This window comes from Ailuropoda melanoleuca, chromosome 4 (assembly GCF_002007445.2).
Source record: "Ailuropoda melanoleuca isolate Jingjing chromosome 4, ASM200744v2, whole genome shotgun sequence".
NCBI classification, from domain to species: domain Eukaryota; kingdom Metazoa; phylum Chordata; class Mammalia; order Carnivora; family Ursidae; genus Ailuropoda; species Ailuropoda melanoleuca.
The window spans coordinates 1163887-1189592 of record NC_048221.1 but is presented as its reverse complement, the minus strand read 5'-3'; the positions used below and the strand labels follow the sequence as shown (position 1 = coordinate 1189592).

At 61.0% G+C, this 25706-nt stretch overlaps 1 protein-coding gene across 4 annotated transcripts in view; it reads right to left on the bottom strand.

The window, feature by feature from the left end:
• Positions 1 to 6: 6 nt before the first annotated feature.
• Positions 7 to 25706, bottom strand: part of SCAMP4 (secretory carrier membrane protein 4) — a 32520-nt gene continuing 6820 nt past the window's right edge. For 2 of the 4 annotated variants that reach the window (XR_004624545.1, XR_004624544.1), the window contains exons 2-3: positions 21232 to 22430; positions 19542 to 19589 (exon numbers count right to left, since the gene is read on the bottom strand). Coding sequence is in view for 1 of the 4 variants with exons in the window: in XM_011233184.3 (XP_011231486.2) it covers positions 201 to 380; positions 8018 to 8135; positions 14906 to 15007; positions 16254 to 16410; positions 16690 to 16818; positions 19542 to 19589; positions 25352 to 25673 (1056 nt within the window). In the remaining 3 variants the exon portion in view is untranslated. Of the gene's footprint in view, positions 381 to 8017; positions 8136 to 14905; positions 15008 to 16253; positions 16411 to 16689; positions 16819 to 19541; positions 19590 to 21231; positions 22431 to 25351; positions 25700 to 25706 lie in introns of those variants that run through there. The other 2 variants (XM_011233184.3, XR_004624543.1) reach the window with 2 other exon arrangements.

Sequence of the window (25706 nt, the reverse complement as noted above, 5' to 3'; positions counted from 1 at the left end):
CAGGAGAGGGTGTGCTCTGCAGCACGGCGGGGGGGGGGGTGGTGGACGGTTTCTGGGTGGCGCGCAAGGACCTCCGCTCCCGAAGGTGAGAGGAACACAAGTGCGGGTCCCCGAGTGCTCTCGGGCTCTGCCGCCCTGGCCGGGGGAGGGGAGGAGGGTGGTGGGGGCAGGCGGGCAGGCAGCAGGGCCAGCTGGCCCCTCTAAGGCCACTGGCTGCCAGCCGCCGGGTAGCTGGGCACGGTGGGGTACTCGGGCAGGCTATTCCCCGAGAAGTTGTTGTACTGAGCCTCCCGAGATGGTGGGTTCCGCCATGTGCCCGCGTTCCACTCGGTCTGCGCCTTCTGGAAGCTTCCGCCAGTGCCCCGGTAGATCCCGTGCACCTGCAGGGCAGAGGACGGAGAGGCAGACAGAGAAACCAAACTGAACCCGTGTGTGGAAACGAGACCTGCTTGTGTTTCAGGCAGAACGTCTCTTAGATGAACTACACAAGTCATAGAAACATCTTGGCGGACGTGTTAAACAACGCACAGAAGCCGACATGGCGGACCTGGAAGGCCCCGCCCGACCTATGACCACGGTCCCCCCGCTCCCCCAGCTGCTGTGTGCGGCCACCAGCGCTGCTCTCCTCCCCAGCTCCGGGGCCGGGCTCTCGGGCAGCGCGCCTGACACTCGCACCCCATGCCCTGTACGTGGCCCACGGTTTCTTAGGCAGAGACCCCCAGGAAGGACTGACCCCCCACTGCACCTCGGGAAACATGGGCCAGTGCTGGAAATTCTACAAGTTCTGGAAAACTCAGCAAGTGAGAAATGGCATTTTTAACTCGATGCTTCTGACGACCGATGAAGCGGAGCGATTTCCCCATTTCTCTCAGGGCCCCTCCTTCTCCCTCATGACTAGAAACACCTGTCTCCCCCTCTGGGTGGGTGGGGGGTATGCAAGACAGAGCTTGTGCCACGGGCCTGGGACTTCCCTCCTCAGAGGCCGGCTCGCAAGGCTGGCCCTCGATGGCACCTGGAACCAGACTCTGGCCACCCTCTCTGGAGAGGAGCTCGGTCCCTGAACCATCCGTGCAGACACGGGGTTTGTGCTGAGCACCTGCTCCCCTCCCGGAGTCGGGGGTCCCGGCCCGAGCCGGACAGAGGAGACCGACCCCCGCAAAGAACCCGGCGCTGGGTCTCTGCCAGCCGCCTGGACACCACACCTCACACACGTGGTCCCGTCTCGTTTGGGGAACTAAGTGCGTCCTGTGGGGCACCCCAGGAGAGGACTCTGGAAGCTCGTGCCTGGCATCCCCACCCCCGCCCCCACACCGCTGTCCTGAGCTCACGTTGCTTCCTATCCTCTCTCTGTATAAACCACGGTCTTGGGGACGACCGTCTGCTGAGCCCTGGGGTCCTCCCAGCACATCCCGCCCTGGGCCTGCTCCTGGGGACGGACACAGGGATCATCTCTGTTCAGGAAGAACACACTCTATTTGTGTCCATAAATCTTTTCTTTCTAGCCCTATAGGCATTTAAGTTAGTATTTGCTTTCTAATTTAGGATGTTTGCTGCTGAGCAAAAGTCCCTGGTTGGAAACAGTCAACCCCCGTATGGACCTGATTCCGGAACCATGTTTAGACTCATTCACTGTCTCTGCGGACGCTCATGGTTTCTGCCGGGCCCTCCCCACCCCGACTATCCACACAGCTGAAAGCATTCGGGGTGCACATATGGGGGGTGTGGAACAATGCTTCTGTCTGCTCAGACAGCCAGGTGCAGGGGGAGAAAGCCTACGTAAGCCAGGAAACGTGCTTTAATAGCTAGATTCTCGTGGCAAAAAGGCTAAAGAGACTCCAATCATGGCCCACCACCCAGCCCATGCTGGGGGCACAGTGCTGGAGCGATGCCCACAGGGACTCCATGCACATCCACGGCTCTGGCCTCTGACCAACACCTGAGGGCTGCAGGCCTGGCATTCACCCCCAGCTTCCACGTGGCTGCAGTGTGAGTCCTGCCACAGTCTCCAAGCACCCGGAGCCGTACTGCCCACGGGAACTTTCCGTGATGGTGGGGATGGCCCAGCAGCCCCACTGCAGCCGGCAAGGACCTGAGACGAGGGGTGCGGTGGATGCCCCGACTTTTCGGTTTTGCTTACTTTTACTTAATGTGAATTTAACCGTATGTGGCGGCAAGCGTCCAGCGGTGGCCACATTGGGCAGCGTGGAGCACACCCTGGGCCACACATGTGCTGGGGGCTCTCGCAGTGGTGCCCCCAAAGGCAGATGTGGTCATCGTCAGCCCACACGATGCTGTTTCCCCAAGCCTGCCCAAACAGATATCAGCTCATTCTCAGACATTTGGTCTCTTGCTCCTGACGGGGATGAGACGAGCCCCCAGAGTACAGGGGCTCAGGTGACAGGATACACGGGAAGATGCCGGAGGGACTCACCTTTATGATCGCAATGGCCATCATGGCAGCTGACATGGAGAACATGATGGCTGGAAGCAGCATGACCACAGCAGCCCCGACACTGGTCTGGAAGAACCCGATTGCCGCCAGCCAACCACTGCAAGGGGAAGAGACCACATGGTTGCCAGCACGTCCGCCAAACAAAGGCCCAGCGTCCCCCATATGTAAAGAACGCCAACGATCAACAAGAAAAAATAAACGACCAGCAAAGAAATGGGAAACCAGTAGGTGGACTTGCCGGGGGCCGGTGAATACATGACACAATGTTCAGACCCAGCAACGAGGAACACACGTTAGAACGGGGTCTCTGTGTCCCCCGGCCACACGGGTGAGTGCGGTGCATGCCAGGGCTGAGGAGAGGAGCCCTGCCCCGGTGGGAGCACGTCCTTCGGCGGCAGTGGCAGTCATCTACAAAAAGTCCTACGCGCTCATTTCTTGCACCCAGCTCTCCTCCTTCTAAGAATTTATGCCACAGAATTACTGGTCACCATGAAACGCTGCGAGTGCCCTAAGTGTTCAGCAGCTGGAAAGGACAGACGTCCGGAGGGCCACAGCCGCTCGACGGCATGCGAGGAAGCGCGGAGGAAGCGAGAGGGGAAGAGAGTAAAGAGGAGTCGGTACAGCAAGACACCACGAGACCCGTTCTGTGCCGTGCGCACACGGACGCCCACACTTGCCTCTTGGGGTGAGAGGGGGGGGTAACCGTACTTTGAGCTTCAACTTTTCTGAACAATGAACACACGGCTCGAGCTTCGGGGACTTCGAAGGATGTGTAATAACTAACAAGTTAGCGCTCGTTTGCTGCTACTAACTAAGCCACGTGCTGCATTCAGGCTTCACGGCTGTTCGGCGGGTGTCCCTGTGTTCCAAGAGCCCGCCATGTGGCCACAGACCCACAGACTGGCCAGCCACACCCCCACAGCCGCCCCCACAGCCGCCCACAGCCCTGCGGGAGCATCAGCCCCAAGAAGCAGAAGGCCGCGTCCAGCCGCCCCCACGGGGGCCGTGACGCACCTGCGGCCGCCCAGCACACACGAGGCCGAGCCCCGAGTCTCTGGGGGCTGCCTGCACTTGTGTGTGAGCGTCTGCTCATGCCTGGGGTGGCAAGGCAAGTACTGGGGTGCAGTCAGCACACGTGCGTTTTCTTGAAAGCATCTTCCGGCGGCCATGCCGTGCTCTGAACAAGAGGGAAGCTGTGTGTCCTCCTCACCCAATGGCATGATGCGGGGGCAGCCGGAGGAGCCCCTGGGCGCTGGGGACAGACCTGCCGCCCGTTCCCACTCAGCCTGGGGGAGCTGGAAAAGCCACTGGGGAGGGAGCCTCAGCCGGGTCAGGGGAGTCGATATGAAGCAAGGCCAGGCAGCTGAAGGGCCCAGGAAGGTGCTGGGTGGTGGGAGGCTCCCCGGAAGGGACGAAGCGCTGGCTCTGCTTGGGGGGGGGGGTGTGTGACTTTGGGGACTAGTATCCTCCCAACAGGTCTGGGGCACTGGAAAGGGGTCAGGCGGGCGGGGTCCCCGGCTGAGGTCTGTGGTCTCTGGGGAACGTGAAGGCACCCACGGGCAGGAACGCGGTACAGGGAGCTGCTGCACAAGACCGGCCTCCCCGCACGACCAGGATGGAGAGTCTCACGTACGACCCAGCGGGCCCGCACTCAGGCTCGAGGGAGGGCGGGAGACAAACTGGCCGCGGCAGCTACCATCGGATGGACGACGGAGCCTGCCGCAGGCCATCTGTGTCAGGGAGAGGCCAAGGCGTCTGTGGCGGGGAGCAGGGAGGATGCGGAGGCCTGGAGACGGAACACAGGGCTCAGGGAGGGGGTGAGGGGGCGCCAGGGGCTCCCGCAGAGCTGCTAAGCCTGGAGCTCAAGGGGTTGGATCCAGGGAGAGGACAAAAGGGCATGTAAAAAGATGGAGCAGAGATACACGATCTGAGGAGTCTGGCAATTCCCCGGAAGGCCAACCCAGCTGTCGTGTCACCAGTCCCGCAGCCGGCGCACACCCGAGACGTGGAGCCACGCTAACAAGGGCGGCACATGTAGACCTCCCCATGCCCAGCAGCGTGGGCGGAAGCACACAGTGCGTCCCCCACATGCGGGAGCATCCCTCGGCCGCGAGCAGGAGCGAGGCACCCACCCGCGCTGCCCTGGGGACGGACCCAGAGCCCACGACGCTCAGGGAGGGAACCAGATACGGAAGACCCCACGGCACGTGAGTCCACGTGTGTGACACGTCCAGAACAGACTTGTCCACGGACGGGAAGGGGGCTCATGGGGGCCGGGGGAGGGGGTGACGGCTGATGGGGTTGAGTTCTTTGGGGGTGACAGAACATCCTAGAATTAAATAGAAACAATGGTGGAACAACCTTGTGGATGCACTAAAACCACTGAGCTGTTCACTGTAAAAGAGTGAATTTCTGGTCCGTGACGTGCAGCTCACTAAAACCCTTATTCCAAAAACCAAACCACAGGAAAGAGCAGGACGATGAACCCACTTCTCTGATAATCAACTGGAAAGACGGTGGGGGGGGCCTGAGAGAGAGATCAACCGGAAGAAGCGAGCACACCCCATCTGGACAAACTGCCAAAGCAAAACGTAGTTCAATACCACGTGGAATCCTGAACAGAAGGACACTCGTGGAAACGCGGGGGCTCCAACGACAGCCCGCCGTCAGGACAGCAGGCCACACCGGCACTGCCCGGTGGTGTCGGATGCTGACGGGCATGACAGCCACACTCTGTCCTGTCTCTGCACCTTTCTGAAAACCCCAAAGTGGTCCAACATGAAAACCCTATTTTTTTTTAAATGTTTTATTTATTCGACACAAAGACAGAGAGTGCGCACAAGCAGGGGGGAGGGGCAGAAGGAGAAGCAGGCTCCCCACAAAGCAGGGGGACCCCGATGCAGGGCTAGATCCCAGGACCCTGGGATCATGACTTGAGCTGAAGGCAGTGTCTTCACCAACTGAGCCCCCCGGGTGCCCCAGGAAAACCCCATGAAGGGGGTGCCCGGCTGCTCAGTTGCTCACTGTCTCCAGGGACACAGCCCAGGAGCTCCCTCCTACTGCCTCCCTGCTGCGGGGAGAGGTCGGCACCCGCACCCCGGGCTCAGCCCCGTCCCTAGAGTCTCCTGCTCTCTGCCCCTCTCTCGGGGTCCTGCCCTGCAGTGAACAATCCGAGCCGTTAGGGGCTGGGGAGTCAGGAGGAGGGGTGGGAGCTGCTCAGCGGTCCCTTCTGCCCAAAGGAGAACTGGAACCAAACTGGGTAGGCTCCAAGTGACTGAATCCTCTGGTGGACACACACGCCTGGGGCACAGACCAGAGACCCCAAAGAAACGGGAGGCCAGGGGCGTCTGGGTGGCTCAGTCGTTAAGCGTCTGCCTTCGGCTCAGGGCGTGATCCCAGAGTCCTGGGATCGAGACCCACATCAGGCATCTCCGCTGGGAGCCTGCTCTTCCCTCTCCCACTCCCCCTGCTTGTGTTCCCTCTCTCACTGGCTGTCAAATAAATAAATAAAATCTTGAAAAAAAAAAAAGAAGAAAGAAACGTGAGGCCAGAGCATACGATCAGCCTCTCCCTGCAAATCTTCTTCTAACTTCCTCTGCTCCTCTGGGGGGGTGGTCCCACCTTCCCAGACCTCTGCCAGGTGAGGGCCAAGAAAGCGCAGCTGCTGCCCCCAGCGGGGGTCATCCTGGGCTGCGCGCTGTGAGTGTAATCGTAAACCCACTCACAAAACAGATCACTTAGAAATAAATAAATTTTAAGGAGTTTTTTGTTTTTTTTAAACATCTATTTCTCCTAGGTTTTTTTTTTTAATTTTTATTTATTCGACAGAGATAGAGACAGCCAGCGAGAGAGGGAACACAAGCAGGGGGAGTGGGAGAGGAAGAAGCAGGCTCATAGCGGAGGAGCCCGATGTGGGGCTCGATCCCATAACGGCGGGATCACGCCCTGAGCCGAAGGCAGACGCCCAACCGCTGTGCCACCCAGGCGCCCCAAGGAGTTTTTTGGTTTTTTTAAATTTTTTAAACTTTTAAGTAGGCTCCACGCCCCACATGGGGCTGGAACTCACGAGCCTGAGATTAAGAGTTGCATGCTCCACTGACTGAGCCAGCGAGGCACCCCTAGAAAGCCCACTTAGAAAGCAAGAATTTAAGGGGCTCCTGGGTGGCTCGGCTGGTGAAGCGTCTGTCTTTGGCTCAGGTCACCATCTCAGGGTCCTGGGATCGAGCCCACATCAGGCTCCCTGCTCAGCGGGGAGTCTGCTTCTCCCTCTGCCGCTCCNACCGACCCCCGCAAAGAACCCGGCGCTGGGTCTCTGCCAGCCGCCTGGACACCACACCTCACACACGTGGTCCCGTCTCGTTTGGGGAACTAAGTGCGTCCTGTGGGGCACCCCAGGAGAGGACTCTGGAAGCTCGTGCCTGGCATCCCCACCCCCGCCCCCACACCGCTGTCCTGAGCTCACGTTGCTTCCTATCCTCTCTCTGTATAAACCACGGTCTTGGGGACGACCGTCTGCTGAGCCCTGGGGTCCTCCCAGCACATCCCGCCCTGGGCCTGCTCCTGGGGACGGACACAGGGATCATCTCTGTTCAGGAAGAACACACTCTATTTGTGTCCATAAATCTTTTCTTTCTAGCCCTATAGGCATTTAAGTTAGTATTTGCTTTCTAATTTAGGATGTTTGCTGCTGAGCAAAAGTCCCTGGTTGGAAACAGTCAACCCCCGTATGGACCTGATTCCGGAACCATGTTTAGACTCATTCACTGTCTCTGCGGACGCTCATGGTTTCTGCCGGGCCCTCCCCACCCCGACTATCCACACAGCTGAAAGCATTCGGGGTGCACATATGGGGGGTGTGGAACAATGCTTCTGTCTGCTCAGACAGCCAGGTGCAGGGGGAGAAAGCCTACGTAAGCCAGGAAACGTGCTTTAATAGCTAGATTCTCGTGGCAAAAAGGCTAAAGAGACTCCAATCATGGCCCACCACCCAGCCCATGCTGGGGGCACAGTGCTGGAGCGATGCCCACAGGGACTCCATGCACATCCACGGCTCTGGCCTCTGACCAACACCTGAGGGCTGCAGGCCTGGCATTCACCCCCAGCTTCCACGTGGCTGCAGTGTGAGTCCTGCCACAGTCTCCAAGCACCCGGAGCCGTACTGCCCACGGGAACTTTCCGTGATGGTGGGGATGGCCCAGCAGCCCCACTGCAGCCGGCAAGGACCTGAGACGAGGGGTGCGGTGGATGCCCCGACTTTTCGGTTTTGCTTACTTTTACTTAATGTGAATTTAACCGTATGTGGCGGCAAGCGTCCAGCGGTGGCCACATTGGGCAGCGTGGAGCACACCCTGGGCCACACATGTGCTGGGGGCTCTCGCAGTGGTGCCCCCAAAGGCAGATGTGGTCATCGTCAGCCCACACGATGCTGTTTCCCCAAGCCTGCCCAAACAGATATCAGCTCATTCTCAGACATTTGGTCTCTTGCTCCTGACGGGGATGAGACGAGCCCCCAGAGTACAGGGGCTCAGGTGACAGGATACACGGGAAGATGCCGGAGGGACTCACCTTTATGATCGCAATGGCCATCATGGCAGCTGACATGGAGAACATGATGGCTGGAAGCAGCATGACCACAGCAGCCCCGACACTGGTCTGGAAGAACCCGATTGCCGCCAGCCAACCACTGCAAGGGGAAGAGACCACATGGTTGCCAGCACGTCCGCCAAACAAAGGCCCAGCGTCCCCCATATGTAAAGAACGCCAACGATCAACAAGAAAAAATAAACGACCAGCAAAGAAATGGGAAACCAGTAGGTGGACTTGCCGGGGGCCGGTGAATACATGACACAATGTTCAGACCCAGCAACGAGGAACACACGTTAGAACGGGGTCTCTGTGTCCCCCGGCCACACGGGTGAGTGCGGTGCATGCCAGGGCTGAGGAGAGGAGCCCTGCCCCGGTGGGAGCACGTCCTTCGGCGGCAGTGGCAGTCATCTACAAAAAGTCCTACGCGCTCATTTCTTGCACCCAGCTCTCCTCCTTCTAAGAATTTATGCCACAGAATTACTGGTCACCATGAAACGCTGCGAGTGCCCTAAGTGTTCAGCAGCTGGAAAGGACAGACGTCCGGAGGGCCACAGCCGCTCGACGGCATGCGAGGAAGCGCGGAGGAAGCGAGAGGGGAAGAGAGTAAAGAGGAGTCGGTACAGCAAGACACCACGAGACCCGTTCTGTGCCGTGCGCACACGGACGCCCACACTTGCCTCTTGGGGTGAGAGGGGGGGGTAACCGTACTTTGAGCTTCAACTTTTCTGAACAATGAACACACGGCTCGAGCTTCGGGGACTTCGAAGGATGTGTAATAACTAACAAGTTAGCGCTCGTTTGCTGCTACTAACTAAGCCACGTGCTGCATTCAGGCTTCACGGCTGTTCGGCGGGTGTCCCTGTGTTCCAAGAGCCCGCCATGTGGCCACAGACCCACAGACTGGCCAGCCACACCCCCACAGCCGCCCCCACAGCCGCCCACAGCCCTGCGGGAGCATCAGCCCCAAGAAGCAGAAGGCCGCGTCCAGCCGCCCCCACGGGGGCCGTGACGCACCTGCGGCCGCCCAGCACACACGAGGCCGAGCCCCGAGTCTCTGGGGGCTGCCTGCACTTGTGTGTGAGCGTCTGCTCATGCCTGGGGTGGCAAGGCAAGTACTGGGGTGCAGTCAGCACACGTGCGTTTTCTTGAAAGCATCTTCCGGCGGCCATGCCGTGCTCTGAACAAGAGGGAAGCTGTGTGTCCTCCTCACCCAATGGCATGATGCGGGGGCAGCCGGAGGAGCCCCTGGGCGCTGGGGACAGACCTGCCGCCCGTTCCCACTCAGCCTGGGGGAGCTGGAAAAGCCACTGGGGAGGGAGCCTCAGCCGGGTCAGGGGAGTCGATATGAAGCAAGGCCAGGCAGCTGAAGGGCCCAGGAAGGTGCTGGGTGGTGGGAGGCTCCCCGGAAGGGACGAAGCGCTGGCTCTGCTTGGGGGGGGGGGTGTGTGACTTTGGGGACTAGTATCCTCCCAACAGGTCTGGGGCACTGGAAAGGGGTCAGGCGGGCGGGGTCCCCGGCTGAGGTCTGTGGTCTCTGGGGAACGTGAAGGCACCCACGGGCAGGAACGCGGTACAGGGAGCTGCTGCACAAGACCGGCCTCCCCGCACGACCAGGATGGAGAGTCTCACGTACGACCCAGCGGGCCCGCACTCAGGCTCGAGGGAGGGCGGGAGACAAACTGGCCGCGGCAGCTACCATCGGATGGACGACGGAGCCTGCCGCAGGCCATCTGTGTCAGGGAGAGGCCAAGGCGTCTGTGGCGGGGAGCAGGGAGGATGCGGAGGCCTGGAGACGGAACACAGGGCTCAGGGAGGGGGTGAGGGGGCGCCAGGGGCTCCCGCAGAGCTGCTAAGCCTGGAGCTCAAGGGGTTGGATCCAGGGAGAGGACAAAAGGGCATGTAAAAAGATGGAGCAGAGATACACGATCTGAGGAGTCTGGCAATTCCCCGGAAGGCCAACCCAGCTGTCGTGTCACCAGTCCCGCAGCCGGCGCACACCCGAGACGTGGAGCCACGCTAACAAGGGCGGCACATGTAGACCTCCCCATGCCCAGCAGCGTGGGCGGAAGCACACAGTGCGTCCCCCACATGCGGGAGCATCCCTCGGCCGCGAGCAGGAGCGAGGCACCCACCCGCGCTGCCCTGGGGACGGACCCAGAGCCCACGACGCTCAGGGAGGGAACCAGATACGGAAGACCCCACGGCACGTGAGTCCACGTGTGTGACACGTCCAGAACAGACTTGTCCACGGACGGGAAGGGGGCTCATGGGGGCCGGGGGAGGGGGTGACGGCTGATGGGGTTGAGTTCTTTGGGGGTGACAGAACATCCTAGAATTAAATAGAAACAATGGTGGAACAACCTTGTGGATGCACTAAAACCACTGAGCTGTTCACTGTAAAAGAGTGAATTTCTGGTCCGTGACGTGCAGCTCACTAAAACCCTTATTCCAAAAACCAAACCACAGGAAAGAGCAGGACGATGAACCCACTTCTCTGATAATCAACTGGAAAGACGGTGGGGGGGGCCTGAGAGAGAGATCAACCGGAAGAAGCGAGCACACCCCATCTGGACAAACTGCCAAAGCAAAACGTAGTTCAATACCACGTGGAATCCTGAACAGAAGGACACTCGTGGAAACGCGGGGGCTCCAACGACAGCCCGCCGTCAGGACAGCAGGCCACACCGGCACTGCCCGGTGGTGTCGGATGCTGACGGGCATGACAGCCACACTCTGTCCTGTCTCTGCACCTTTCTGAAAACCCCAAAGTGGTCCAACATGAAAACCCTATTTTTTTTTAAATGTTTTATTTATTCGACACAAAGACAGAGAGTGCGCACAAGCAGGGGGGAGGGGCAGAAGGAGAAGCAGGCTCCCCACAAAGCAGGGGGACCCCGATGCAGGGCTAGATCCCAGGACCCTGGGATCATGACTTGAGCTGAAGGCAGTGTCTTCACCAACTGAGCCCCCCGGGTGCCCCAGGAAAACCCCATGAAGGGGGTGCCCGGCTGCTCAGTTGCTCACTGTCTCCAGGGACACAGCCCAGGAGCTCCCTCCTACTGCCTCCCTGCTGCGGGGAGAGGTCGGCACCCGCACCCCGGGCTCAGCCCCGTCCCTAGAGTCTCCTGCTCTCTGCCCCTCTCTCGGGGTCCTGCCCTGCAGTGAACAATCCGAGCCGTTAGGGGCTGGGGAGTCAGGAGGAGGGGTGGGAGCTGCTCAGCGGTCCCTTCTGCCCAAAGGAGAACTGGAACCAAACTGGGTAGGCTCCAAGTGACTGAATCCTCTGGTGGACACACACGCCTGGGGCACAGACCAGAGACCCCAAAGAAACGGGAGGCCAGGGGCGTCTGGGTGGCTCAGTCGTTAAGCGTCTGCCTTCGGCTCAGGGCGTGATCCCAGAGTCCTGGGATCGAGACCCACATCAGGCATCTCCGCTGGGAGCCTGCTCTTCCCTCTCCCACTCCCCCTGCTTGTGTTCCCTCTCTCACTGGCTGTCAAATAAATAAATAAAATCTTGAAAAAAAAAAAAGAAGAAAGAAACGTGAGGCCAGAGCATACGATCAGCCTCTCCCTGCAAATCTTCTTCTAACTTCCTCTGCTCCTCTGGGGGGGTGGTCCCACCTTCCCAGACCTCTGCCAGGTGAGGGCCAAGAAAGCGCAGCTGCTGCCCCCAGCGGGGGTCATCCTGGGCTGCGCGCTGTGAGTGTAATCGTAAACCCACTCACAAAACAGATCACTTAGAAATAAATAAATTTTAAGGAGTTTTTTGTTTTTTTTAAACATCTATTTCTCCTAGGTTTTTTTTTTTAATTTTTATTTATTCGACAGAGATAGAGACAGCCAGCGAGAGAGGGAACACAAGCAGGGGGAGTGGGAGAGGAAGAAGCAGGCTCATAGCGGAGGAGCCCGATGTGGGGCTCGATCCCATAACGGCGGGATCACGCCCTGAGCCGAAGGCAGACGCCCAACCGCTGTGCCACCCAGGCGCCCCAAGGAGTTTTTTGGTTTTTTTAAATTTTTTAAACTTTTAAGTAGGCTCCACGCCCCACATGGGGCTGGAACTCACGAGCCTGAGATTAAGAGTTGCATGCTCCACTGACTGAGCCAGCGAGGCACCCCTAGAAAGCCCACTTAGAAAGCAAGAATTTAAGGGGCTCCTGGGTGGCTCGGCTGGTGAAGCGTCTGTCTTTGGCTCAGGTCACCATCTCAGGGTCCTGGGATCGAGCCCACATCAGGCTCCCTGCTCAGCGGGGAGTCTGCTTCTCCCTCTGCCGCTCCCCCTGCTTATACGCCATCTGTCTCAAATAAATAAAATCTTTTCAAAAAATTTTTTAAAAAAGCAAGAAAAGAGCATAAAGGAATTAAGGTTGGTTTCTTGGGTGTGAAGCAGGACCACAATCTCATACATACACATACGAACTTGGAATATTTTTATGTCTTGAAAGTTCTTTTCCTTCCCAGGCTCACAGGGTACCATCTGTGGAGATGACACACATCTGGAGCGTGTGGGGAGTGACCTGCACGACACTGGGCCAGCTGGGTGCCGCGGACGGCACGCGGGCACCCCAGAGCATCCCCTCTGAGGATGAACCGGACGGCCCGGGGAAGCCTCAGGGCAACCACACTGGTGGCCGCTGTATGTCCCATGAGGAAGACCAAGAGCAGAGACCCGCTGGGCCCCAGCCGCAGTCTACCCACCCCCTGGTGGTGGGCCAGGAGCCTGCTGGCCACCAGGGCCCAGGAAGGCGGGAAGACCCTGGGCTGGGCTTCCAAAGGGAACAAGGTTTGGCAGAACAGCACCTTGGGGCGCCCATTCCCTGAACTGAGCCCTGGGGAGGCCAAGGGGCTCGGTGGAATCTCGTCGACCCACGGGAACACTGAAGAAGGCAGAGCCAGGAGGGGCCTCCCCTGCTGGCCCCACCCCACCTGTGCGGGCCCAGCGCCTAGAGACAGAACGAGAGCCTTGACAAGCCTCTTATGAGAACAGACGGGCCTGCAGCCCTGACCGCAGGTGCTGTGCCCACCTCCTCCTGATTTTCCAGAAGAGGAAAATGCTTCAGAGCAGCTCTTTGCCCAAGCTCTCCAGCTGGTTGGTCACCTGTCCCCTGCCCTGTTTGGCCTGCACTCCAGCAGGGAAGAGAAACTCCTGACGTCCCCTTTCTGCAAGCTGGCCCCCAAGGAAGGCGCACACCATGCTCGCCCAGTGTGGAAACCAGGGCGGGGTGGCACTGGGCAGAAAAGAGCTGGTACAGTAGGCCTGAGACTTCCCTCCTCAGAGGCCGGCTCGCAAGGCTGGCCCTCGATGGCGTCTGGAACCGGTCTCTGGCACCCTCTCTGGCGAGGGGCGTGGTCCCTGAACCATCCGTGCAGACACGGGGTTTGTGCTGAGCACCTGCTCCCCTCCCGGAGTCGGGGGTCCCGGCCCGAGCCGGACAGAGGAGCCCGTGAGACCGACCCCCACAGAGAACCCGGCGCTGGGTCTCTGCCAGCCACCTGGACACCACACCTCACACACTCAGTCCCGTCTCGTTTGGAGGAACTAAGTGCGTCCTGTGGGGCACCCTGGGAGAGGACTCTGGAAGCTCGTGCCTGGCATCCCCACCCCCACCCTCACACCGCTGCCCTGAGCTCATGTTGCTTCCTATCCTCTCTCTGTATAAACCACGGCCGTGGGGACGACCGTCTGCTGAGCCCTGGGGTCCTCCCGGCACATCCCGCACCTGGGACCCCAAGACAGCCCCTCACTGGCCCTCCAGACCCAGATCTGGGAGGGCATCAGCCGGGAAGAAACCCAATACCGAGGGTCCATGCAGAGCTCATCTGCTCACCAGCGGGTAAGGAAGCAACACCAGGAAGACTCTGGGAGACTCTTCTGGAAACAATCCCAGATGAAAGCAGAAGGTGACTTGCAGACTTTGTAAAGGGGACAGACAATAGGTAGGAGCCAAGGCGCAGGCTCGGGAGGCCACAAAGACCCCAAGGGATGCCAACCGAGAGGCCACACAGGGCACAGCTGAGCAGAGACAGGATTCTGGAGCACCGACAAGGCCGAGCACACGCGTGAGCAGCTCAGATGTCGCCCACAGGACACTTGATGCCAAAGACAGGACCCGCAGCCAGCCAGCAGCCCCGCAGGCACCCACATTCTCATCATGGGACCTGGGACATGCAGCAGAGGGGACCTTGTCAAGGCCCTGAGGTGGGGATGACCTGGGCTCCCGGGGAGCCCGGCGTCTTCACGAGGTCCTCACGAGAGGGAGGCAGAGGATGGGAGTCCCAGAGACGGGCAGACCCCACGCTGGTGGTGGTGAGGATGGAGGAGGGGCCGCGGCCAGGAAGAGGCAGGAGCCAGGTCTCCCTGGGGCCCCGGGGGGACCAGCCCTGCCTGCCCCTGGGTTTTGGACTCGTGAGGCCCATATCAGACGCCCGACCCCAGAAGTGTGAAGTCAGTCTGTCTGACTTAAGTCACTAAGTCTGTTGTCATCTGCGACGGCAGCCGCAGAACTGATCTAAAACCTTAAAAACAGACAGAAGACTGGCTCTCTCTCAACAACAGGGTCACAAGCAGCTGTCCTGGGGGGGACCTCTTGCTGTTCACTAGCCTCTGCTCCCAAACACATCCCGGGCCACACTTCCCAGCCTCCCAGATGGCCCAGGAGCGTGTCCCGGGCAGGACTCTCATGGGCAGGCCCTGGGTGGGCATGGGTGGCAGACCCCAGCCCCGCCAGTGCCACCCGGAGCGCTCATGCGCTCAAAGGCACACGCGCCTCCTCTCACGCCCTGGGAGGCTAGGGCTCTACCCGTCCCACAGTGAAGGCACGTCACACCCGCGCGCGCTGCGGCCCGGCTCCCGGGGCCATGGCTCACCATGCGCCCCATCCCGCGAGGCCGATCGCCTGGATGACGGTCAAGACAAACTGGGCTCCGAAGATGAAGAAGAACGCCATGAAATTGAAGGAGCTGTCGGCTCTAGAAAGGAAGAGAGAACAGCCGTCACTGCAGCCCCCACCCACATGGCAGGACCGGCGGGCGGGGGGCTGCTGCCCTCCCCACAGAGGCACCAACCCGGAAGCGTCCTCACACTTAGCTCACACTGGGGCCACAACACGGCTCCTCTGGAAAAACACTGCGCTGGCAGACTGCTGGCTGCAAAGGGGTCTGAGAGATTTCCGTGCGAGCGACTACACTCACGTTGTTGCTGCAGGTCAACCCGGGGAGAAAACGGGTCGCAGATTTAAGGTGTTCTGCACGCTCCCCGGAGGACACGGGACAGCGGCAGAGGGGCGGCGGTGCAGGCCACCTCCAGGTCACTGAAGAAGGCCAGGGCATGCAGGACCGCGAGGGCGGCAGGAGGCAGGACCGCTCCCAGGCCGTCAGCATGCCCCATGTGTTCCTGAGAGAGGCTGCCTGAGTGCCCAGAACCTGGAGGCACAGCCCCATCTAGCCTCAGCAGACACGTGGGTTTCTAGTTCTTCTCTCCAAGGAGGGCCTCAGGGACGCTGTCTGCTGGACTCTGAGAGCCCGGGATTTGGGAACCATCTAGGGGCAAACACAGCAGCTCCTGAGTTAACAAGGGGCCAGCTGGGGGTGAATGTCCACAGAAGCCAAGAGCTGCCAACACCCAGTATAGCTACACCCAGCACGTCCCCCACACGCAGGAGCATCCTTTGGCCGTATGCAGGAGCGAGGCGCCCACCCGCGCTGCCCCGAGGATGGACCCTGAGCCCCCAATACTCAGGGAGGGAACCAGACAGAGAAGGCCCCACGGCGTGTGTCCACGTGTGTGACACGTCCAGAACAGGCTCCTCCACGGACAGGAAGGGGGCTCGTGGGGGCCGGGGAGTGACAGCTGATGGGAATGGAATTGCCTCGGGGTGACGGAATGTTCTGGAACTTCACAGAAGTGATAGCTCCACACCCATTTGAAGACACCGGAAACAGTGACTTGAATAGGTAAGCAGACACGTGAAATGTCTCTCGATTTAGTTACTAAAAGACTAGACAGGCTATAGTTGGCTGTAGTCTGCAGTCCCTGGATATAAGCTGTCCCCCAAACCTAACACAACGGTTCTGGGTACATGCACCAGAGGACAGGCGAGGCCAGGGCACAGGCCCCGGGCGCACATGGTCACGTGTCTGGTTCCTCCCGGCGCTGAGCACCAGAAGCTCCCCAAGGCCCCCCGAGAGGTGCAGACCGCCCTGTGCCCCAGCTTACCGGAAGGCCTTGTACACAGGCCGGAACCAGCACACGTAGCCACAGGGGGAGAAGAGCAGCAGCCAGACCAAGGCCAGGCCAAAGTTGGCTCCCGAGCCGCCACCGATCCACCAGGCCAGGCAGGCGATGAGGTTGACCCCCAGGGTAGCACAATAGACTGGGGAGGGGGGCGAGGAGTGTGAGCGGGGACTGGAGGGCAGCAGGCTGGGACCCCTCCCACCCGCCAGGAGAGCTGGGCCGAGGCACTGGTCAGCGTGGGGATCATGGAGCCAGAGGAGGGCTCAGGGGACATCACTGTGTTAGAAAGGTGAGATTCAGCCCAAAATTCGGGCTCTCGCCGAAGGATGGGGCAAACTTTGGTGTGCGTTGTCCAGGCCGGGGTCTGAGTGGCGCGGGGAGGCCCCGCCCCCGCCCCGCCCCCGCCCCGGCGGCTCACACAGCCACAGCCGGTAGATCTTCTTCACCAGAAGCTGGTGCTCGATGGGGATCTCGTCGGAGAAGCTCTGGTAGAAGCAGGGCTTCAGGGGAATAAACCTGGGCAGCGGCGGGAAGTTGTTCTCCTTCTCTGCAGGGACAGAAACACCAGGGAACAGAACCAGGCAGGAGGCCTCAGTGACAGCCCCAAACACGTGCTCATCCCTGTCCTCAACCTGCAGACGTATCCCCTCGCGGCAGAGGGGATGCTGTCAAGGCCCAGTGGGGGTGACCCCGGGTTCCTGGGGGACCCAGCGTCCTCACGAGAGGGAGGCCCAGAGACGGGCAGACCCCGCGCTGCTGGCGGTGAGGATGGGGGGGTGAGCCCGCAGGCCAGGAAGAGGCAGGAGCCGGGTCTACCCATGCTGGGGTTTTAGGACTTCATAACATGAGATGATAAATGCGGTTTATTTCTTTTTAAGATTTTATTTAAAAATTTTTTTTTTAAGATTTTATTTATTTGAGAGAGAGAGAGCATGAGCGGGAGAGGGAGATGGAGGGGGAGAACAGAGAGAAGCAGGTTCCCCGCTGAGAACAGGGAGCCCAACACGGGACTCGATCCCAGCACCCTGAGATCATGACCTGAGCCGAAGGCAGACGCTTGGCCAACTGAGCCACCCTGGCGCCCCAGATAAAAGCGGTTTAAATCACTCCGCTGTGGTGACTCCTAAGAGCCACCACAGAAGGCACGCAGACTCGGTGGCACAGCCACACACTGTCAACTCCGGACTCCAGAGAAGGTTCTGGCCCTGTGAATGCAGGAGCTTCCTGGGGCAGCTCTACCAGTCAGGGGGTTTCAACCACAGAACTTCATTCTCTCCCAGTCCCGGAGCCCAGAAGTCAGAAGTCGAGGTGTGGTAGGGCCATGCTCCCCCAGGGGCTCCAGGGGAGGGTCCTTCCTGCTTCTCCCAGCTCCCGGGGGCTCCAGGTGTCCCTCGGCGTGTGGCCACGTGGCTCCAGTGCCTGCCTCGGTGACACACAGCCATCTCCGCTGTGCGTCTTCATGAGAACACCTGTCACTGGATTACAGCTACCCGACTCCCGTGTGAGCTCCCCCTTACTAACCATACACGCAACGACCCTGCTTCCGAATAAAACTGTTTCACAGGTACGAGGGTGAGGATCGAACGTTGTCTTTTGGGGACAGGATTTAGCCTGCAGCACGGTATGGTCAGTGCCACCCCTCGGCCTTTCAACGACATCACCACTGTGGCAGGACACATCTTCTGAGCACCTCGGAGGGCAAGACCGTAAACAGAAAACAGAAGGGGGCGGCCCTCCTTGCCAGGGGGAGACTGACAATAGTCACAACGAATGAGCGAGTGTGGCGAGCCAGAAAATGCTGCATCGGGGGCGGGGGGCGCAACAGGGATGTGCATGCTCGGGGGTTGGTTAGCTGTGCTCTAAGAAGAGGGCCAGGGGTGCTTGCGTGGCTCAGTCAGTTAAGCGTCTGACTCCTGATCTCAGCTCAGCTCTCGATCTCTCAGTCCTGAGTTCGAGCCCTGCACTGGGCCCCATGCTGGGTGTGGAGGTCACTTAAAAAAGAGTCATCAGGTTAGCCCTCACTACAAAAGTCGGTATTTAAACAAATACTCCAGAAAGCGAAGAAGAGAGGCAGTGGGCTCCGGGGGAGGGCCTCGGAGTGAGTGGCAGCTGATGGAGAGGCAGCAGGGCGATCAGGGGCCAGAGGGGCAGACAGGTGGAGGCAGACCACACCTTACCGGCCACACCACAGAGAGGCCTCCGGCATTTACCACCTGATCCAGGAAGTCACCGCGCGTCCCAAGCCCAAGCGGACAGGGGAGCAGATCCCACTCTGAACTTGCTGGCTCTGAGCCTCTGCAATCAGATGTGGGAGAAGGGCCTCCCCGCATGGACTCACAGCCCCCATGCCATGGCCGCTGGTCACTACCTTTCAAGGTTCCTGCCCAAGGCCCCAGCGAGGACCCCACTTGGCCCACGGCCCCTAGCCTTGCTGCTCCCTTGGCCACTGGCACCTCTCCCCTTCCCTGACATCTGACCCCCCACCCCTCCTGCGGCCCACAGCAAGGACGGGGTGATGCTTCCAGCGGTCAGGCTGCTAGCACACGCTGTGACAAGGAGGTGGAAATCACCCCCCCATCCCGCCNCAAGGACGGGGTGATGCTTCCAGCGGTCAGGCTGCTAGCACACGCTGTGACAAGGAGGCATCCCTCCACCGCCAAATCACACGCCCTTTGAAACCGTTTTCTTGGTAGATAGAGAGCTCCAGGGCAATGTTCTACGCAGACTTAGAACTCAGAATTCAAATCCCAGTGCCACCACCACCTGGCTGACCTCAGGCACCCAGCGCCCCACCCTGCCCTCCACCTGAAGGCTGGAGTGGATGCCAGGACTGCAGGGGTGGAGAGGCGTGGGGCCATCATGGGTGGAAGTGTGCACTCCCGGTGCCTCGCCGTGGCCTTGGGGCCCCAGGCCCGCCTCACTTTACCTGCACACTCTATCCCTCCTTCTGAGCAGGAGAAGGCGGGCAGACCCATGAGGGACTGAGAGCGTCGTCTATGCGTGTAGGCATGAACCCAGATGCCCAAACCTCACCCCTTACACGGTGATGTCCACGACCAAATGGGCCCCAAGGCAGAAAGCGTGGCCAGACCAACGACTCCCATGGAAGCTGGCATCCACCTGTCACCTGGCTCAGAGTTAGGAAGTGACCCCAACACCCTCCATGGGAGAAGAGTGGTGTGTCCCCCGCTGGGTCTGGCCACTAGGGGACACTTCCCAGAGGGACAGAGAAGCCGGATCCCTGCCGCAGGGCTTCTGGGTGAGACTCACCAGACATTTCCGCTGTGACAACTGGGCAGGGCAGAAGCCTACAGCCACCTGGAGAGGAGACAGCCACAGTCAGGAGGTCCCCAAGGCCGCTGGGAGACCCTGACCCCAGCTGCACACTCAGCAGCAACCGCAGCTGGAGTCCTCACCTCCAGGCCACCCCCAGGCGTGTCTGTGCTCTGGTCCCAAAAGCCAGCCCCAAACCGGTCAGGCCAACCCCATCTGCCGCCTTCAGAGCCTCCCGGGCAGCGTCTGTGCTGGTAGGGCAGGGGTTGGGCTATGGCCCCACCACACACCAGGCCAGAACCAAAATGTTCCTGGGACCCCATGGGCCCAACCCCACCTCCTCGTCCTGCCTCCTTGTCCCCTCCAACCCCCCAAACTTCCTCTCTATCCATGAACAGCTCCGAGCACCTCCTCAGAACCGCCGAGAACTGGGTCTGCGCTCACCACTGTGTGACATTACACCAGTCACACAGTCTCTCTGGTCTGCACTTTTACCCTGCAAGCCTGACAGAGCTGAGGACCTCGCCACAACCCAAGTGAGGGAGCTGGAGACACCCCTGGCACCCAGTGGCCCTTCCTACATGGAACCAGGTGAGCTGGTGTCACAGAATAGCCCTGTAGAGCAGGCTGCCACCAACACGTACACCTGCGGGGGGACTCTGCCAGTTCCCTGAGGGCTCTGTGGGTGGGCACTGCCATCTCCAGATACAAGCCGGGCTCATGCGGCCATGCCCAGCACCCACCCGGGTCTCACCGTCGCCAGCACTGGCACTGGGATGGGAACCTACATACAGACAGCTTTCTCACGCACCGTCTAGATGACACTGAGCTCCCAGGGTCCACTCCCCCCACCCCCGCCAGGAGACCCTCTCTGGCCCAGCCCAGCCCTGTGCCCACGTACCTGGTGGGCTCACAGCCCACCCCACTGCCCATCCACGACACCGGCCTGTGGTCAGAACCCCCCCCCCGCCCCTGCTGTCCTGCGTCCGTGTGCTGGCATGGGCTGAGAGCAGAACCCCAGGGTTCAAGGGGAGGCTCACAGCAGGGATGAACTGAGCCCCACAGTGGCCCCATGATCCAAAAATGCACACTTGCCAGACAGACAGACCCACGCTGGTTCTACTGCTAACTGCTCTGTGCAGACCCCTGGCTGGCCCTCTGCGAAGGACAGCAAATGGGACAACGACTAGAAGAAACCTTTTGGTGAGTGGAGTCCCAGCTGGCAGGCTACGCCCTCATGTAAACACCCACTGGTCAGCCACACCCTTCCAGACCCAGGACACAGGCAGAGAGGAGCCTCCCCCCCGCCCCGGGTGGGGGAGTGGGTGGCACTCTTCCCCCACTTGGCTCAGAAGCTCCCCTTGCCGTGTACAAACCCCAAACCCTGGCAGAAGTGGTCACCCGACCCAGGTACCCTTGGCCACCATGGTCCCCTGCCTCTGTCAGCAGACTCCAACCTGGTTTGGGGCTGTTTATTTTCACAACTAGCGCCGCTTTCTGACACCGGGACAAAGGAGATCCTGTCCCAGCAGAATCTCGGGCTTGGGGCAAAAGGTAGGAGGAGAGGAAGTCCGAGTGCCCGGTCCCCCACCCAGGCTGGACCCCCACAAAGGTCAAGCCCACACCAGTGGGAACAGCGTGTAGTCTGGCTTCGGGGTGGAAGATGCAACTCGTCCCTAAAACTGACCCACGGGGTTACAGCCTCCCGGACGACAGCGAGACGGAGGCCTGCCAGTGGAGTCTGAGGGGAGGCCGAGCCGTCAGCAACAGAGAAGTTCCAGCAGGCAGTGGGCACGGCTGCCTACGAGCCAGGGTCCAGCCGGCGGCACTGGGCCTCCAGGACCCCACGGAACACCTGGAAGCGGTGGTTGAGGTCAGGCCGGGCGTGGATGCGGAAGCGGGTACCCAGGGCACCGTCGGGCGAGGGCGCCCCATAGAAGACGCGCTGCACGCGGGAGTGCACCAGGGCCATGGCGCACATGGCACAGGGCTCGTGGGTGACGTAGAGGTCGTAGCCAGTGCACACGTAGGGGAGGCCGTCCACATGCACGTCCCCGTCCTCTTCTAGCTTGCGCACAGAGCCCACACGGATGCCCTGGGGGGCGACGGCTGGGGCGAAGGAGCAGGCAGGGTAGGGGCCGAGGTCATAGGCGCCACGGCCCTGGCCCTGGGCCACCAGATCAATGCACACCATGGTGGCGTGCAGCAGGGGGCTGGCAGTGCTGCTGCAGTCGTGGCCTGTGGCCAGCACGCGGCCGGAGGACGGGTCCACCACCACAGCCCCCACTGCCCGGAGGCCCCTGGCAGCCGCCTGCTGTGCCGCCCACACAGCCCGCTCCATGTGGCCCTGCATCGCCACCCGCTCCTGCATGGAGAACAGCCGCCCAGCCAAGGCACGAGTCACCTGCCTATCCTCATGGAAGGACGTGGGCCAGTGGGCGCGTGCCTCCTCGAACTGGCCTCTGGTTAGAGGCGGCCGGGCTGGCACAGGCACCAGGAAGGGCTGCCCCAGGCCACGAGGGTCCACGGCTGGCTGCGGGAGGAGCTCAGCGAGCGATCCGGTACCCGCGGCCGGCCCCGCCAGGCACAGCAGCATCTCGAGCGCGTGCGGACAGCTGGCATCGCGGCTGGGCCGCACCCTCTTAAGGTGAGGCTGGGCGGGCAGCGGGTAGACGGCTGACACCTCCTTGAGGAGGCGCGAGGTCTGGCGCTTGTCGAGGATGGGTGCAGCGTAGGCCAGCACCAGTTCCACGTCCTTGGACTGCTGCTCGGACAGGACCGGGAGGGCTTGCCACGGCACGGGCTCTTGCTCAGGGCTCCTGGTCTTCTCGTCCGCACGCGGCTCCACGAGGCCTGGGGCGGGGTCCATCCTCCGCACGGCTCCGACTGTGGGAGACAGAGATCGGAGCAGAGCATCATCCGTCAGCTGCAGAGGGCCCGGGTGAGCCAGAGGAGTCCGTCCCAGGTCCCAGGAGCCAGGTCCCAGGAGCGTGCGGAAGCTGAAGGCTCGTCCGAGAGCTCCGCCCACGGAGAACACATTGCTCCATGCTCACGCTCAGATCCTGCCAACTCTCGGTGCGCAGAACTTAAACCATCACTGACAGTTTGGTCTCCCTGTGACACGTGCCACCGTGAGCATGCACACCGGGTCTTGGAGACTTACGGACAAAAAGAACATGAATGGTCTCCTTAACTGTCTTCATGTTGACCACGTGCTCAGGTGATGACACTAATTTCACCTGTGTCTTTGTGAACTTTTTGGAAGGGTGGCTTCTAGAACATTTCACATTACGTCTGTACCTCGCATCGTGTCCCTGTAGGTCGGGACTGCCACGGACAACATCAGAGCTCAATTACTGGTCACCTCGACGTGATTCCAGAGGGTCCTTGTCGCCACCGTGCACCCAGACCACATGGCCCGCTGGCGTCCTGGAGTGGACCGGCCCGTCCTGGGCCCTCCCCGCGCACAGGGAAGGGCTGCAACCACCTGACGACTGTGGGCCCCTACCTCTCACAGTGCGCCCCCCAGCACCCTGCTCAGCCGCACGGAACCCCGGGTATTCATCAGCCAGGCCTGCTGGAGGGCACGGGGCATCCTCGCCCACCACCCTACGTCCTGAGCTCACAAGTCTGGCAAACGCGTAGAACCAGGGGTGCTGGTGGCAGCCACGAGGAGAGGAAGGCGTGGAGGGCCCCTGGTGCACTTGCAGCACTGTGCCAGGCAGGGCCCACAGGAGGGTCCACGGCGCTGACCCTGAATCTGTTCCCAGCACACACCACGCCCAGGACCCCAAAGCATGCGCCACAAAAGCTCCCAGTCTCCACAGCAAAATACACGTCTCACTTGCCCCCAGAGAGCACACCTCTGTCCCATGAAAACAAAACAGGCGACAAGTAAAGGAGCCTGCCACTGGGACACCGCTGGCTGGGGTGCCGGCTCCTAGGCAGGATGGGTAAAAACCCCAGCAATCACCGTCTGACCAGCGGCTGCTCCACTTTCACACCCAGCTACGTGCCCAGGAGCACTGAGAACACACATCCACAAAGAAGCCTGCACACGCGTGCTCACGGCAGAGCATTCACAGCAGCCAGAAGGTGGACATGGCCCAAGCGTCCTTCGACGGCTCAATGGATACACACAGGGTCCCCCACACATGGGCACATCACTTGGCCGTGAGCAGGAGCGAGGCGCCAACTCGCGCTGCCGCGGGGACGGACCCTGAGCCCACAACGCTCAGGGAGGGAACCAGGCACAGAAGGCCCCACGGCGTGTGAGTCCACGTGTGTGACACATCCAGAACAGGCTCCTCCACGGATGGGAAGGGGGCTCGTGGGGGTCAGGGGTTGGGGAGGGAGGACCGGGGGAGGACTACTAATGGAGATGGGGCTTTTTTGGTGGGCAGGTGGAATGTTCTGGAATAAGACTGTGATGACAGTTCCACAACCCCACAAATGTCCTAAAAACCACAGATATGCCCATTTTAAATGGGTGAACTGCCCCTCAGTGAAGCTGCTAAAAAAAGCGGGAAGGGGTAAGGACACAGGGCAGTTGCCAGGTCAGCGGACTCCAAGCAAGGCCCCATGCCTCGGATGACAGCTGCTGGTACTGTAGCCGCCACGTGTCCTCCCAATGACCCAGGAGGGAGCTTGGGGAACTGTCCCCTTTCTATAAGACAAGATGAAACTGAGCTGGAAGGACTTGCCCGGAGCCACAGGCAGGGAAGGCCGAGTCAGGATCTAACCAGGAAGACATTCCACAGCTCTCAGACTCTGCCTTCTGAGCCCATTCCACAGATAAGGAATAAACAGTTTCCACAGGCGGTGTCCTGCCGGGGCGCCCAGCCCCAGTGTCCTGAGGGGAGTGCCAGCCCAGGGGCAAACGGTGTCCACGCACCAGTGTTCTGTTTCAGCACGCCAGGGATGTGGAGCGGGCCAGAGGCCGCTGGGGCACCTGGGCTCCTCTCTTGTCCCCGGAACTCCAGATCGAGCCCGGCTCCAGGCACCTGGCTGCCTAAACCCCCCAACACCCTTTGCTGTTCTGGCCCCGCTCAGTCCCATCCCTGGCTCCCCGGGGACAGCCACGGCCTGCTCAACACCCTGTCTGCATTCACGGTTGCAGTGCCTCTGCCTCTGAAGCCCTGGGCCGGGAGGGGGGCCCTCAGCGGCATGGGCAGCCCCCAGAGCGTTCAGTGGGCCAGGGACACAGGACCCGAACACGAGTCCCCTGGGCAGCTTAGGACCGCCCGCCCCCGTGGCCCCCCTCCACAAACGGGGTGCTCTTGAACTCCCCAAGACTCAGGTGCTGGGAGCGAGTCAGGAAATGGCACAGATTCAGGGACTGGAGGCTGGTCCTTCAGGCAACACCCAGCAAACTCAGGCTTGAGGGCCCATCTCACCCCTGGATTTGGAAGGCAGGCCAGAACCTGGGTGTGGATGGCCCGCCGTCTCCTGCGGGTGAGACCCGGGGCACCCAGCCTACGACCCACCCTCAGCGTTCCCCTCCGAGAAATGGGAATCCAACACGACCACGCAGGGCTGTCTGAGGCAGAAAGGAAGGAAATTCACACGAGGCCCTCCACGGGCCGGGGTCCAGCGACGCCCTGTGGTGGGCAGTCCAGGAGGGCTCCTCGGAGGCAGTGACCCACAGCGGGCCCTGGAAGGCAAGCAGTCCTGAGCAGGACAGCCAGTGCTAGAGTCCCAGGCCCGCCCGCAGAGCGCGAGGTGCAGGTTCCGAGGAAGGCTCCCTGGCCCAGCAGGCAGGCAGGGGACTGCCATCTGCACCCCTAACGAGCTCCCGCCTTGCTTACACGGAGTTCTACTGCGGGGCGTCCTGCGCGCCACACGGCCCTTCCGTAAGTTCGAGAACGTCGGGCATGCGGGGTGCGGGAGGGAAGCCCTGTGGCCGGGGCCAAGACAAGAGAAGCCCCGACCACTCACGCTGTCGGTAAGTGTCAGGAGAGGCTCACGTTCACCACCGCGGACCACGCCTGTGGGGCGGGGCGCCAGCAAACGCGCGGCCCGGAGGCAGGGGGCTGGCCGCCGTGACCCCAAGCACGCGCGCGGGGGGAGGGGCGAGCGGAGGAGCTGAGAGTACGGGGCCTCCACCCCCGACCGCAGGGGCCCGCGCATGCGCACAAAGCCGACGGGCGCGGGGAGCGGCGC